The sequence below is a fragment of the Canis lupus genome, chromosome 7 (genome assembly GCF_011100685.1).
Source record: "Canis lupus familiaris isolate Mischka breed German Shepherd chromosome 7, alternate assembly UU_Cfam_GSD_1.0, whole genome shotgun sequence".
In the NCBI taxonomy this organism is placed as follows: Eukaryota; Metazoa; Chordata; class Mammalia; order Carnivora; family Canidae; genus Canis; species Canis lupus.
The window spans coordinates 39,284,164-39,297,763 of NC_049228.1; the positions used below are offsets into that span (position 1 = coordinate 39,284,164).

The 13,600-nt window shown below is 43.8% G+C and overlaps 1 protein-coding gene across 17 annotated transcripts in view; it reads right to left on the reverse strand.

The window, feature by feature from the left end:
- The window catches only part of DNAH14 (dynein axonemal heavy chain 14), a 333,811-nt gene that overhangs the window by 21,749 nt on the left and 298,462 nt on the right, over positions 1 to 13,600 (reverse strand). For 16 of the 17 annotated variants that reach the window (XR_005362291.1, XM_038542857.1, XM_038542856.1 and 13 more), the window contains 7 exons: positions 12,743 to 12,899; positions 11,301 to 11,511; positions 9,338 to 9,440; positions 7,291 to 7,518; positions 5,898 to 6,095; positions 3,836 to 4,035; positions 774 to 934 (listed from right to left, as the gene is read on the reverse strand). Coding sequence is in view for 15 of the 17 variants with exons in the window: in XM_038542857.1 (XP_038398785.1) it covers positions 774 to 934; positions 3,836 to 4,035; positions 5,898 to 6,095; positions 7,291 to 7,518; positions 9,338 to 9,440; positions 11,301 to 11,511; positions 12,743 to 12,899 (1,258 nt within the window). In the remaining 2 variants the exon portion in view is untranslated. Of the gene's footprint in view, positions 1 to 773; positions 935 to 3,835; positions 4,036 to 5,897; positions 6,096 to 7,290; positions 7,519 to 9,337; positions 9,441 to 11,300; positions 11,512 to 12,742; positions 12,900 to 13,600 lie in introns of those variants that run through there. The other variant, XR_005362292.1, reaches the window with a different exon arrangement.

The window sequence follows — 13,600 nt, forward strand, 5'->3', positions numbered from 1 at the left end:
ATATAGGCTCTGGAAATTAAAGGAACCTCCAGACCAGGGATTGAAATGCATTTCCCGCAAAAAAGTCAGTAACTTTTGCAGCCTCTGTGGCTATCCCACCCGCGTTGCTTCTGGAGCGTGAACACAGGTGCCGACATACAAATATGAATGAGCATGGCTGCGTGCCAATCAAGTTTTATTTGTGGGCACTCAAATATGAATTTCATATAATACTTATGTGCCTAAAATATTTTACCATTTTTTATCAACCATTAAAAAAACGTAAAAACCATTTTAGCCTTCAGGCTGTACAGAAACGAATGGCAGCTGGATGTGGCTGCAGTCCCAGCTTGCCGACCTAGTTCAGACTCAACAATAGCACTGACTGCATAGACTAGTGCTCAACATTCGGTTCTCAGATGAACTTTCTTTAGAGGGTTACAATATGAATATTGAAAATTTAATTGGCCAGTTGCCACAGCCCCACCCTTTGGCCTGCCCTGAGTTGTCAGGATCTGAGCCCCACTGCCTGCAGAGCTGCTCCTGGCTGCTCTGTGATAAGGATGATTTCCTCCCTTTTAGTCTTGGGGCCACGACCCTCCTCACCTTCCTCACCCAGCCTCAACAGAAGTAGAGCCACAGCATTGTTTTCTTTTCTGCTTGGAGAGACAAGACAGGTGGGTGGTGCTCCCTCAGGCTTTTTACTTCTGTGGCACCTTTGGGGGGAAATCCACTCTCCCATTCCCTTGGTGGCCGAGTCCTTCCCCGAGGATGCAGCTCACGTCTGTGCTTACCTTGGATACTCTTATAAAGAGATTCCCAAATGGGGCTGGACATGATGCATTTCAAGGTGCTGGGAGTTCCAGCATACTCTTTTTTCTCCACAGACACTGGCAGCCGCTTTAGCATGTCAGATAAAATTTCCATTACTAGTTCATCGTTACTCTGCTCACGACTGCAGAAGAAATTAAGAGGAGAATGAGATACAGGTCTGTTCAATCCGGGAGAGCCCTCTGATCAGCCGCATCTGTAGGCAAACACAGCCTCACGGAACCATGGAACTATGAGATGAAGATACAGAGGAGAAAACTGTCCAATGCATGGCAAATACTGACAAGAAAGTATATATTTTTGAAGTTTTAAGATTTCCTTTTAACTATTCATCCTCTGAATGCGTCTGCACAAAGTGCCAACACTGGACTGAAGAGTAGGCAGGCCACTGGCATGCGCTTGTGGAGGGTCACAGGACTTCAGGTGTGTACTGGCTCATCTGGTGGCATCCTGAGTGGCCATGTGGGTACAGGTGTGGATGGGGCTGTGATGTTAAAGCTGGAGGAACTCTTTGAAACCAGGGCCCAGGGTGGTGACTGCAGCTCCCTACCATTAGTGGAGGAGAAGGAAATGGGACTCAGCACTTTGGCATTCCCACTCTGCTACTCAAAGTACGGACAGGGACTGGCTTTCAACCAATGCCCTGGGACACACACTCAGATGACTGTCGTCCTATAAATTCAGCGGTAGTCTGGAGGCTGCAACCGCACGTAACGTGTTGCTTCTGAGCCAGCTTACCACTCCCATGAAATAGCTGGGGAACCTTAGCTTTTGACGTGTAAGTCGGATTTACTCAGGAGGAATTCATCCAGGGTGGCTTCTGATGTTTTGCAAGATCAAAACATTTCAATAATCAAACATCTCCAAAGGGAAAATGTTTGCTACCACCAAGGTCATTAAATAGGATGGGACAGATCTGTTAAGTCCTGTCACACAGAAAAGTTTCTAATGTTTTGAGTAAAGGCAGCCTAAGTGCAATAATCTTAGCCTCCTGAAATGACTGGAGGGACATATGCTTATGAAAAGCAACCCCTTAACAATCATCTCATCTCTTACTGATGTATTTGTTGGAGACTAAAAGTACAGAATTAATATTTAGAAGTGTAGGATGTGCAGGGAATTTAACCTGCTATTCTGGGGATATACTAGGAGATTTCTAATTACCATCTCCTTCTGTGTGTAGCTTCCCTTCTAATTTGCAAATAGGATATATTCACTCATTCAGGGAAATGGGAGCTCAACTGTGTTTATTTTATGTCAGTGGAATGATCTTGGAAGATATGACCAAAGAGTCAGCCAAAGCCACAGTGAGAATCCAATTGGATATTTTAATATGAATTTTATGGTCCAAAAAGACAGGAAGACCATAAGAGTACAGGATTCCCATGGGTTCAGAGGTTTTAGAGGCAAGTGGAACAAATAACACGAGTATATTAAGAGCCTGTCAGACGGTGGAGGAGGACCAGTCAAGTATCCTCCAGACTGAGAAGCCCAGTGACAGAGTTTTATTTGGGGTAACTTACTGACAGGTAGGAACCTGTGGATGGAAGATCCTGACAGTACGCAAATATTCTCCACAAAATCCGAGCCTCACCCCACAGCTTTTATAGAAGGAGGGGTCTTGTGGTGAGGTCACAGGGTAGTGGTCTAGAGGGGGGTCTGCCTGTGCCTGAGGGAGAACTTTGGGGGCCATAGGTGGAGCTAGTGATGCCAGTACCCTGCAGAGCAAAGAAAATGTCAATCCCGGTCTATGAGTACACAGGCGGTTAGAGCACGTGTCATTGGAACCCGGGATGGGGCAATGTGACTGTCACCTCATAGGGTTTTGGAGTTGTTACCATCTTAGTGACAACTATAATCAGGGTTCAAGGTATCCTCTGAGGGTTGCCAACAAGCATCAATTCATATTGAGGTTTCCATCTCTGTTTTAGCTGATTTGCTTATTGTTTTTTTAGCATCTCTCAACAGGGGAAGACATAGAAGTTGGTGTAGATAACGCTAACAGAATCAAAGTCACAATGACAATAGTTTTGTGTTCAGGAATGTGTACATGTTGGTATTGTAATATTTGTGATATTTAAGATATTTGGGGCTCTTAAAACCTGAAGGTCAGCTTTGGGACTCCAATTTAAAACAAATAATTGAGAAATGGGTTTAAATTTATGATTTTAGGTTGAAACCAGCTAAGTTGATATATTTAAAACATAAGAGAGTTTAAGATCCAGCATATTTGTTTAATGAACCCAAGACGAAAGACTTAACTGACATCCCCAAGTTTGCAAAGTCAAGTGGCAGAGCTGGGATTTGAACCCAGAGTCCATGAGGAAGGAAGAGAGGTGAAGCCTGTGTCCTGAGCAGCTCTGAATGAGCACCCTGGAGGGTGTTTCCAAATAGCAGGAACATGCTTTGCTAGGAAGGCCATCATGCCACTGAGGGCTCACACCAGCTAGTGGCCTTGACAAACACAATCTTATCTTATAGAATTTGGGTCACATCTGTGAGACCACTTGAACCTCATAATGGCCTTGATGGGTAGAGACAGGCATTGTCTCTATGGACAGATAAACAGTGTGACCTTGGATACAGAGCATTCAAATAAGAGCTCTGAGCAACACAGGCCTCTAAATGCAGAGCTAGCTCCTCTTGACCATGCTGTCCTCTTACTGTGATGGGGATCTTTCCCTGTCCTATAGAAGTAAATATGACATTTCACATTGAAACAAATTTTGTTTAAAAATGCCACACACTGCACAAAGATTTATTGAGTACCCACTACATACTTCGTAATTATATTTCTGTGTGTGTGCACACATGTGCTCCTGTGTGTCTGCTTGTCTGTGTCCTTTGGAGAATTTAGTCTGTATTTTTAGACTGTATTTTATATTTTACACCATATTTTAGACTTATTTGTCCATACGTTCTGCATCAAATCTCTTCAAATTATTAACTTATTCCTTTAATATTTAATTCTTTCATATGAATGTTTAATAATTTCCAACTAAAACTTTTCCTGCTGAGTTCTTACCTGATCATGAGTTTGGCAGTGGTACTTCTTGGTTGCATGGCAATGAGACTGTCGATGAATTTCTGGCCCTGGATCTCCCTGCAGCCTCTTATGACCTCAGGGTGCAGTCCTAGGAGCTCAGGAGAGTCGTCGTCAGGCAAGGACTGGATAGTGTGTATGCAGTCCATTATGCTCCCAAATTTGGGCACTGGCTGATGTATCTGAAAATTTAAGCACTTTGTTAGTTTTTTTTCCCAGAGTGATACCTATTTTCAGGAATGTATGAAGATACTACTTCCCATAAAAGTTATACAGAAGGCTCTTTTTTTTTTTTTTTAAAGATTTCATTTATTTATTCATGAGACACACAGGGAGAAAGAGAAGCAGAGACACAGGCAGAGAGAAAAGCAGGCCCCATGCAGGGAGCCTGACGTGGGACTCAATCCCAGGTTTCCAGGATCAGGCTCTGGGCTGAGGGCAGTGCTAAACTGCTGATCCACCTGGAGTGCCTGGCTCTTCTTATTTCTTATGTCAAAAGCTACCTCTGGGATGACTGTATTTGTAAAGTGAAGTTGTATGATATGCACAATAACTTCCTTGTTGGGAAAAGAGACTTTAAAAGCTAGGCTGATTCTGACTACCTATTGCCTCTGTGAGCTGTACCCACAGAGAGTGGATGCAATCAAGCCTTTAGCCATTTTACTGGGGTAAAAACTAAAGAAGGAATGTGACAGTGATCTTAAGAATCATTCTGACCCTTTGGGAGGTGGAGGATGGGCAAAATAGGTGAAGATGGGTAAAAGGTACAAAATTCCAGTAATAAAATAAATAATAAAATTTTAAGAAATTGACAAGCTACTTAATGGGCACGGGAGAGCTTTCTTCCTGTCTACCAGCTGCATCTTCCTGTGATTAGCTCTGAGTACTGCTTTCTAAGGCTGACTCTCAGACTTTTGTCTAATTGGGAGACAATGTGCCTTCAAAACCCTATTCAGTGCTAACAATGAACATGACTCTGCTGGTTTAAAATAAGTCCAACCACTTCTTTGACACCATCCCTTTGAAACACGGAGCCGCCTTCTCTCCTTGAATGGAGGCTGCCTGCTGTTGGCTTCTATTGACAGAACATGGAGCAGAGGGGACAATGTGTGACCCTGGGGATGAGGCCATAAATGGTACTATAGCTTCTTTTCTCTCTGGTGGTTCGGTTGCTCTGGGGGTCACCAGTTGCACAGCCCCAATTCTCTGACATCCCCCACATCTAGCTGGTGGTCAAAGAGCCACCCCCAGCGCTGCCACCAGGGCACAGGACATTCCAGCAGCCCTAAGGTCCCAGGTGTTGAGGCTTTGGGCCAACAGTCCTGTGAGCAGGCTGGGGAGTGGCTTTTCATGCCCCAGTTAAGCCCTTACGCCCTGCAGCCCCATCACTCTCTGGGGGGCCCTGAACCACCACCACACAACTGAGCTGTCCCTGGGATACATGCTGGTACGGTTTTATTGGAGAACATTACAAATCAATTCACAAGAAACTCAGTTTAAAAATGAAATGTATCTGCTTGGGTTGAAAGGGATAGAGACAGTAAAACTTGAAGAGGATGTCAGACCGCTGTAAAACTGCAAAAAGGAAGCTGCTGAAGAAATGGTTTAGCTATAGACATGGGCCCCTTTTTACAGAGTTGGAAGGGTGGTGCAGAGGGCGGAACCAAGAGCCCGGTGCTCAGACACAGGGACCTCTGAGTGCTCCTGGGAAGTAAGACTGGGTCTCAGGCCTGGAGCTGGTAATCCGATAGGATCACATTTCTGGGGACTCATGGCCATTGTGGGCCTTCCGTTTGGGTCTCTTCGTAGGGACACGTAAATCAGAATAATCCAAGGGACAGAAGTCATGTCCAGGTCTTCTGGCCTTGAGAGTGCAGATGGATAGATGAAATGTCAACTGCTAGATTAATGGTAAGTTATTTCTGTAATGCTAGAAGTTAATAAAAGTATTGGAAGTGAGCATTATGGTTTCTTTAAGGGCAGATTCTAAATAATGCAACAACATTTAGATAACCAAGTAGTGTAAGGAAATACATGTTCTTACCTCATCACTGGAGAAACTGAAGTCATCCCTCAGCACGTCAGGATTACAATATTTGTAGAGAAGGGTGTTCAAACATCGCCGGTCCCAGGTGTCAGTCACCCGGCCCCCATAAATCACCTCCCCAAACAGGTAGCGCAGGGTCGGCCACGAAATACTGGACCGGGTGCTCAGGGCATTCTCCAACATCTTTATGGCAACCTTTAAAAAATCCACTTGTTTTTATTATTTCAGAATGTGTTTGCAGCTCACTTTGATGTTTTAACATAAAATTAACAATTCTCAATCAGCCACGTATATTTTCTCTTTAAAAATACAGTTGACCCGTGAATAACAATGCATTTGAGTTATGTGGGTCCCTGTATATGTGGGGTTTTTCACAGTCCTGTAAATGTATTTTCTCAATATCATTTTCTTTTCTGGAGCTGACTTCATTATAAGGAAACAGTGTATTATACACACAACATTCGGAACAGGTGTTCATTGAGTGTCCACTGCTCAGTCAGGCTTCCAGTCAGCAGTCAGCTGTCAGGAAAGCTTTGGGGAGTCAGAAGCTATATATATATAGATTTTAACCACACAGGGGGTCAGTGCCCCTATTCCCTGCATTTCCAGGGTCACTGTATCTGGAAATAGCAAGACAGCTTGCAGAGGTGTAATGGCCGCTTGTGAAAGCTGAGCGGCCTGTTGAGGATGTGGAAGAGGTGGAAGGTGCCCGTCCAGAGCAGATGTAGGGCGGGTGCAAGGCGGGTCTCAGGGGCAGATGCCCAGCGGCAGAATCAAGATTATGCTCAGAGTTTGTTGGTATTTGCTCTGACCTGGGGGAAATGTAAGCAGCTGTTACCACGTTTCCTTCAGCAGTAAGAAAATACCCTGCAAAGTCCACAGAAGGCTCTAGACCGAGACCAGCGAGTTGTGTGTTTCCCCCACCCGTGGGTCAATGCAAGCTCTTACTGCCGACACATTTGCAGAGAGGTTCCTGACAGCCTCACCTCAGGTCAACTAGTTGGCCTCAAAGAAAGCCCCCTGGAACAGTTCCCCGTGTCTGCTCTCCCCTGGCTGCACCCTGCCCTCGTCCCACTGTCCCCGACCCTCCCCCACTTCCTCTCCCTTTCTTGATCCTGCTTTTTTCTTTTTTGGCCCAGGGAACAAAGAGCCCGAGAGGTCGCCAGCTTGCCCACCAGAGTAAATGCTGTACATCTGTAGGTGGGGGCTGTGACCTGTTTCCAGAAAAGTTGCCTTCAAGGCCCCTTCTCAACACTGGCCCTTGTCATGTGGTCACAGAGTTCACTCTCTTACCATGAAAATACTCAGTGTCTGTGTAGACAGACACTAGGCAATTTGAATCATACTATGATTCATTTGTTACTGTTTATTTTGAAGACATCACACTTACCTCCAAGTCTGAAGAACTAAATTTATAAGCAATATTCCAGCCCAATATTCCATAATTTTTTCTTTCATTGATCAGAGCATTGAAAAAACACAGGCTGAATAGAAGTTTTTTCCACCACGGTCCACAGTCAGGTTTTTCAAATATCTCTTCTGTTACCTCTCCACTCCCACTATATCCAAATGTCTGAAGTAAATTACTTTTCAGTCCTGGGGGATTTTCCACTGTGATCTTTAAGAGAGGTAATGATAGCATGTGAGCAACAGATGCAGGCACAAGGTCCAGGGAGATGCTTGCCTACATTGCTCTGGTACAAGAACTGGGAGGAGTGCCACTGTTTGCAAGAGTCAGTGGCAAGTAAAAAATCCTGAGTTATTCTTTTTTTAATTTGAAAGTTTCTGTTAAAAGATTGTACCAGATTTCCTGTTCCAATTCAGATCTTAAAATGAAAAGTTTAACACTGTCATAAAAGCACTTCTATTGGCTCTAAGTACAGTATCCTGGAAAGTGTGGCAGTGAAGAGCTACTGTAGTGGCCACATGGCTGTGACAAAGGTGGTGCTGCATGGCCTTGGAGAGCAGTAGACTCGGGGTGCCCAGGACAGGAGACAGAAGAACAAGGGGGCTGACACATCTGTCTCATCAGCACTGATACTAACTTGGTGTATTACCCAATTGTTCTGCTGGCATTAAAAATCCTTTTGGTTGACTTCTTAACTAGGGTGATCACAGTGATGAGGGGCAGAGGTGAGGTGGGGAGATCCAGCTGCAGGGGCTTTTTAGAGTGTGGCTGTTAACTCTGAAACTAAAAGATTTGAAATGTTCCCCTACTTGCACATTTACACATATATATACACAGACATACATGCACACACACAAATTCACATATAAGAGTTGTGTGGGTCTGTATGCAGGACATATGGATGTGTTATGCACACGAACATGATGTTTCTGGATCAAGGATAGGCTGATGTGTATGCACAGAGAGGCTTACAGTGCTCCCCCATGCTCCGGTTCCCCATGGGGTGACACAGGCAGAGCCAGAGCATGTGTAGAGTGCATCTGTGCCCCAGAACAGGTACTCAAGGGATGAAACTCGGTGCTCATATAGAATGGCTGGCAGAGCAGCCCCTCCTTCTTCCAGAGATAGACAAGCAGGAAGATGTTTGCTCTGGAATGTTCTGGAATGCAAACAAATTCTCTCTGGGGAGACAGGAGCAGGTGCCTGGGTTTTCATGATTCCTGGAGTGTGAGCGAACGGCTCTGAGCCTTTCCATCCCCTGCATGCAGACACATGACCATGGAAAGAGCCTAGGAGAGCAGATATTCTCTCCTTCCAGGGCCCCATTATCTTTCAACATCTTTCAATGCAGATTGCCTGCAATTTTTGTGGAGAAAGCCCTGACTGCAGAAATGAGGAAATGTTCAGAGAGTTTTGTATCATGGTTGATTCTCTGGAGACTCTTGCTCATGTCTGCTCCCTGTGAGGAGCTATGTATAAAGGGAAAGGCAGGAGGGAGAAGGGAGAGAGAGACAGGGAAAGAGAAGCTGTTATCTTGTGGAAGAAAGCTGCTAACATCTGAACTGAGGGAGCATTTTGCTAATTAGAGCAACGGATCTACGGGAGGTGAAAGTTCCTCCAAGCTCTTTCTCTGTCTTGCCCTGCCACCCTTTGGTCTCCATCCCTAACACCTGCTTTCAACTTGCTTCTGCTAGAGCCTTTCCAGAAAACATGCTGTGGGGTGCTTTGGGGAGCAGAAACAGGAAAGGCTGGAGAAGAAGACTGAGAGGATAACTCAGATCCCACATTCTGGTTTATGGCTCTTGGAAGTCTCAACATCCTCATTGGAGGAAATGTCCATCAAACTCTCAATTACTTGGAAGCAAGGATCTCATCTACTACCTGAGCATCTTTCCTGGCCCACAGGTCAGGGCTGAGCTAGAGTAGAAAGTCAAGCACTCTTCGGAATTCGGAATCATGAATGCAAGTTAGTTTACACTCAAACAGTGCTCCTCAGTCAGCATCAAGCTCTGTTCTATTCTGTCCTTACCTTCAAACTCTTTTGAAGAATAGGAATTGGGAAAGAACTGTCTGATTTTGAGCTCAACCACAGCCGGAACTCAGGGTCTATTGTCACATCTGGGCTATTAAATCTGCAAAATACAAAATTTATAAATATTTTAGTGTAAAAATTTTTGTTAAAGATTTTATTTATTTGAGAGAGAGAAAGAGAGAGCGAGCGAGTACACTAGGGGGAGGAGGGGCAGAGGAGAAGCAGACTCCCCTCTGAGCAGGGAGCCCGATGGGGCTTGATCCCCGAACCCTGAGGTCATGACCTGAGCCAAAATCAAGAGTTGGATACTCAATCAATGGAGCCACCCAGTTGCACCTCTTTTTCTTAAAATAAAAGTATTATGCTGTACCTGTCTGTAGCCTGCTGTTTTTCCTCTTAACAATGTTTGAACATATTTTCTTAACTCTTACATGTAAGAAATTTGCTTCACATTTCTCTCTCCCACAGTAGGCTGCTAGGTGGCAGTCTTAAACACTTACAGGCTTGATTTGACAAAGAAGTATGAATTTCTCTTAATTACACTCTGATTATATAGAATTTTTTTTTATACATTGTTAATTACTCTTATTAAGTTTCTGAAATTCTGTTCTGGAGAATGTTCTTCCAATTTCTGTTTTTAGAATGATACATGACTATCTGCCATTCTATTGTTACTCTACCTTAATACACTTTGGAAGGTTAATAGGATGTCTATCTGGTCCAGACTGTGTCCTTGGTCTCTAGAATGATTCTTGGGAAATAGGTAGGTGCCCTATAAATAGTTTTTGAATGAACAATGACTGAAGGACTTGGTAGAAATTATTGTGTCATCTTCCAAAGTTTACAACTATTGAAATCATACAACTAGGCAAATGTCATCTTCTGGCTCTCTTAAGTGGTGAAGTAAAGGTGAAACAGAGATTACTGAATACTTTTGAAACTGCTAAAAGCATAGGAGCCTGAGAACAGAACAAATGATACTAACAAAGTTTTTAGAAATTTAAGTCAGAGCAGTTGCATTTTGGTTTATAGTTTCCTTGTGGATGCTCGTGACATAAAAACAGCTGCATGAAGAAAATGAGCACATGAACATACATCCCAAATACAGCAGTTGTGGCCAGTGAAGCAGACAGAAATGCAAAGCGGGAGACAGAACTATAGAACACAACTGCTTAAAACTTTCCTAATTTGAAACATTGCTGGGGCACTTGGGTGGCTTAGTTGGTTGAGCATCTGTCTCTTGGATTCATCTCAGGTCATGATCTCAGGGTTGTGAGACTGAGCCCTCCATCAGGATCCTCACTCAGCAGGGAGTTTGCTTGAGATTCTCTCTCCCGCCTCCTCTGCTCTTCCTGCTTGCTTGTGCACATGTGCTCTCTCCCAAATAAATAAATAAATAAAATCTTCAAAAAAACCCAAACATTGATAATTCTTCACTCCAACTTAGCAGTCGACTCCCAACTACTTCCACTGCCAACAAGGGCTGAGCCTCTGGAAGTTTCTGTCTGAGTGAACAAGTCTTTGACAGATGCAGCCTATAAAAGTGGACTTAGTCCAAGAAAGTCAAAGTAAGTACTAAACATAGGCCATAAAATAAATCACCCCTGGAAGGAGGGATGTGAGCTATTGCATTTTGCTGTGCAGAATCACGTAGAATAATAAAGACTATGTCTGTAGGTTTATCTACTGAGAGGGAAGGCTTAAGAAGGAGAGGAAGGAAGTGATGAAGGCAATGGAGAGTAGAAACCAGAGAGGCTTTTTTTCTTATAAAATTGAGGTATTCTTAGTATAGTTTAAAGATCCCGGACAAAGGAGGGTCCATGTAAGCAAGCTGAATTTTCTCTGAGTGGCACAACACTATCACTATTATTTTATCGTTGCTTCACGTGGCTGTTCCCAGTTTCACCTCACTGTTCTTATAATTAATCTGATCCCTTACAAATAAATGTAAAGTTCTTACGACTCAATGATAGTGCAAAGCCTTGGCATAAACGATGCTGCGAGGTGACAGTTCTGGAGGAAGACCCATTGAGCGGCTCTGGGGAGGGCCTTCATGATGAGCTCCTCTGCCTTAGCGGCTTGGCCAGGGCCCAGGGAAATCATGGTCACGTGACTTGTTCCTCCTTTTAACTCTTGTGCAAACTTCAGGACAGTGTTGGTGGGGTCGATCCCTGTACAGCAACGTGGAAACGTACACATAATTGTAAATTCATCTCATCCCCTTTTGAAAACTTACATCTGTCTTTGTTTCTTTATTTATAATGGGCTTCACAGCCAGCGTGGGCCCCAGTGTGGGGCTTGAACCCACAACCCTGAGATTAAGACCTGAGCTGAGATCAAGAGTCAGATGCCTAACTGAGTCACCCAGGCACCCCTGAAATACTTCATTTTAGCAGCTCCTGCAGCCAGGTATGGGCATCTAGGTGTTGTGAACAAGCTTTGGTAGCAAAGTTTGTTAACTTTTATAATACTTCCTTTCTTCTACTCTATTGTTTAGAGTGTGGACATGAGGGCTAGAGCCCGGCAGCCATTCTGGGCTATGTCTGCAGGAAATGGACAGCAGCTACTCTGTGTCAGGTATAGAGCAGCTGGTTTACATAAAAGGTTACAGAGGAGGAAGGCTCTGCATGGACACACTTTCAGAAAAAATTTAAAAATATTTTATTTATTTATTTGACAAAGAGAGCATGCACGGGTAGGCAAAGCAGCAGGCAGAGGGAGAAGGAGAAGCAGACTCCCTGCTGAGCAGGAAGCCTGATGTGGGACTCCAGCCCAGGAACCTGAGATCATGCCTTGAGCCGAGATCATGCCCTGAGCCAAAGGCAGCCACTTAACTGACTCAGGCTCCCCTCAGAAAGTTTTTATTGCCCAATTGAATCAAAGTTTGAAAATGGTGAATTGTGAAGACATACTTGATTTAGAGATGACAATGAACAGAAGATAAGTTAAAATATTTTGCTTAGGGTCTGTGGGGCAAAGACAAGGGAAAAAGCATTTGGAGTTTTGAGGGATACAAGGGCTGTGTTGGCAGGGCCACTTTCTGATGGTTTGTCATACATGTATGTTTTCATGACCCAACATATTAAAACAGTTAATAAATACGAGGTCCATCCCAACTTCCAGATTGATAATATGTGTTTAGGAGATATTTTCTGCACAGAGAATTAGCACTGAGAAGTGTTTTATGGTTATGAATCTGGGAAATTCTATTATTCTTTGTCCTTTTACATTTTTAGAAATATTCAGTCTTAATATGGTTTAAAGTTTTAATCAGTCCCTTTCCCAAAACAGTTAAATAAGAATAGGGAAATATCTTAAACATAATACCCAGCACCGAGCATACCTGTCTACACCTTCTGGTTAGTATCGTGGTGGTGTCTTACCTGTGCTCATATAGCTTACCATGGGTGTGAGTAAGTATCAGTGGAGTTATGGCTGTGGATTCCTTGTAGGGCTCTTTCAGATTCAATCCCATTCTCAAGACATAGTCATTTCCCATTTTTTCAGTTATAAACCTTTTCACTGAATTCTTTAAATGCTCTGGTCGAAGGATTTTTATCTAAACAAGAAAGCAGGGAAGATAGGGTAACTTTAATAAAGCACCCAAGGGAATGGCCCCTATGGTAAAGTGGAATAAAATGAGGAAGTATTCAGCATTTGTGTCGTCAGAGTTTTATGGGAACGTTTAATGGCAGAGGGTCTGTGTGTGCTGGAGAAACCGCCACCATGGCTCATGATCCCTCCTTGGTGTCAGGGCCACCTGGTGCCTCCCTCCCTCTCACACTGACAGAGATCTTGCATTGGTTGTAAAAATCTAAGTTATGGTTCCTGATTCTGCAAAGAGAAATTTGGCTGTGGGTCTCTTCCTGCTCTGCTGAGTTGGAGTATGGAACTCAGGACGGCACAACCAGAAGACCACTAACTCCTCCATGAGTAACATAAAGGGAAGTAGCACAGCAAACCAAGTTTGTATCCAAACAGAGCTCGAGAGGGGCTGAAGACTTTGGAAGCAGTGTGCATGTAGTAAGTAGAGGTTTGGGGCCCACTGGAAGAAACCATTGCAAATCTTGGAGGAAGGATCTTTTCCATGAAAATTGTTTCATACAAACTAAACTTATGTGTTATTTATAAAATGATCCTGAATTCTGTCCTTGGCATCAGAGACCTCATCATTTAAGACAAAGCTGAAACTATGTGTGGATCTGTGTGGATGCCCTAGGTTGAACCATGGGAAATTGCTATTTTTACATTGTCAAATAT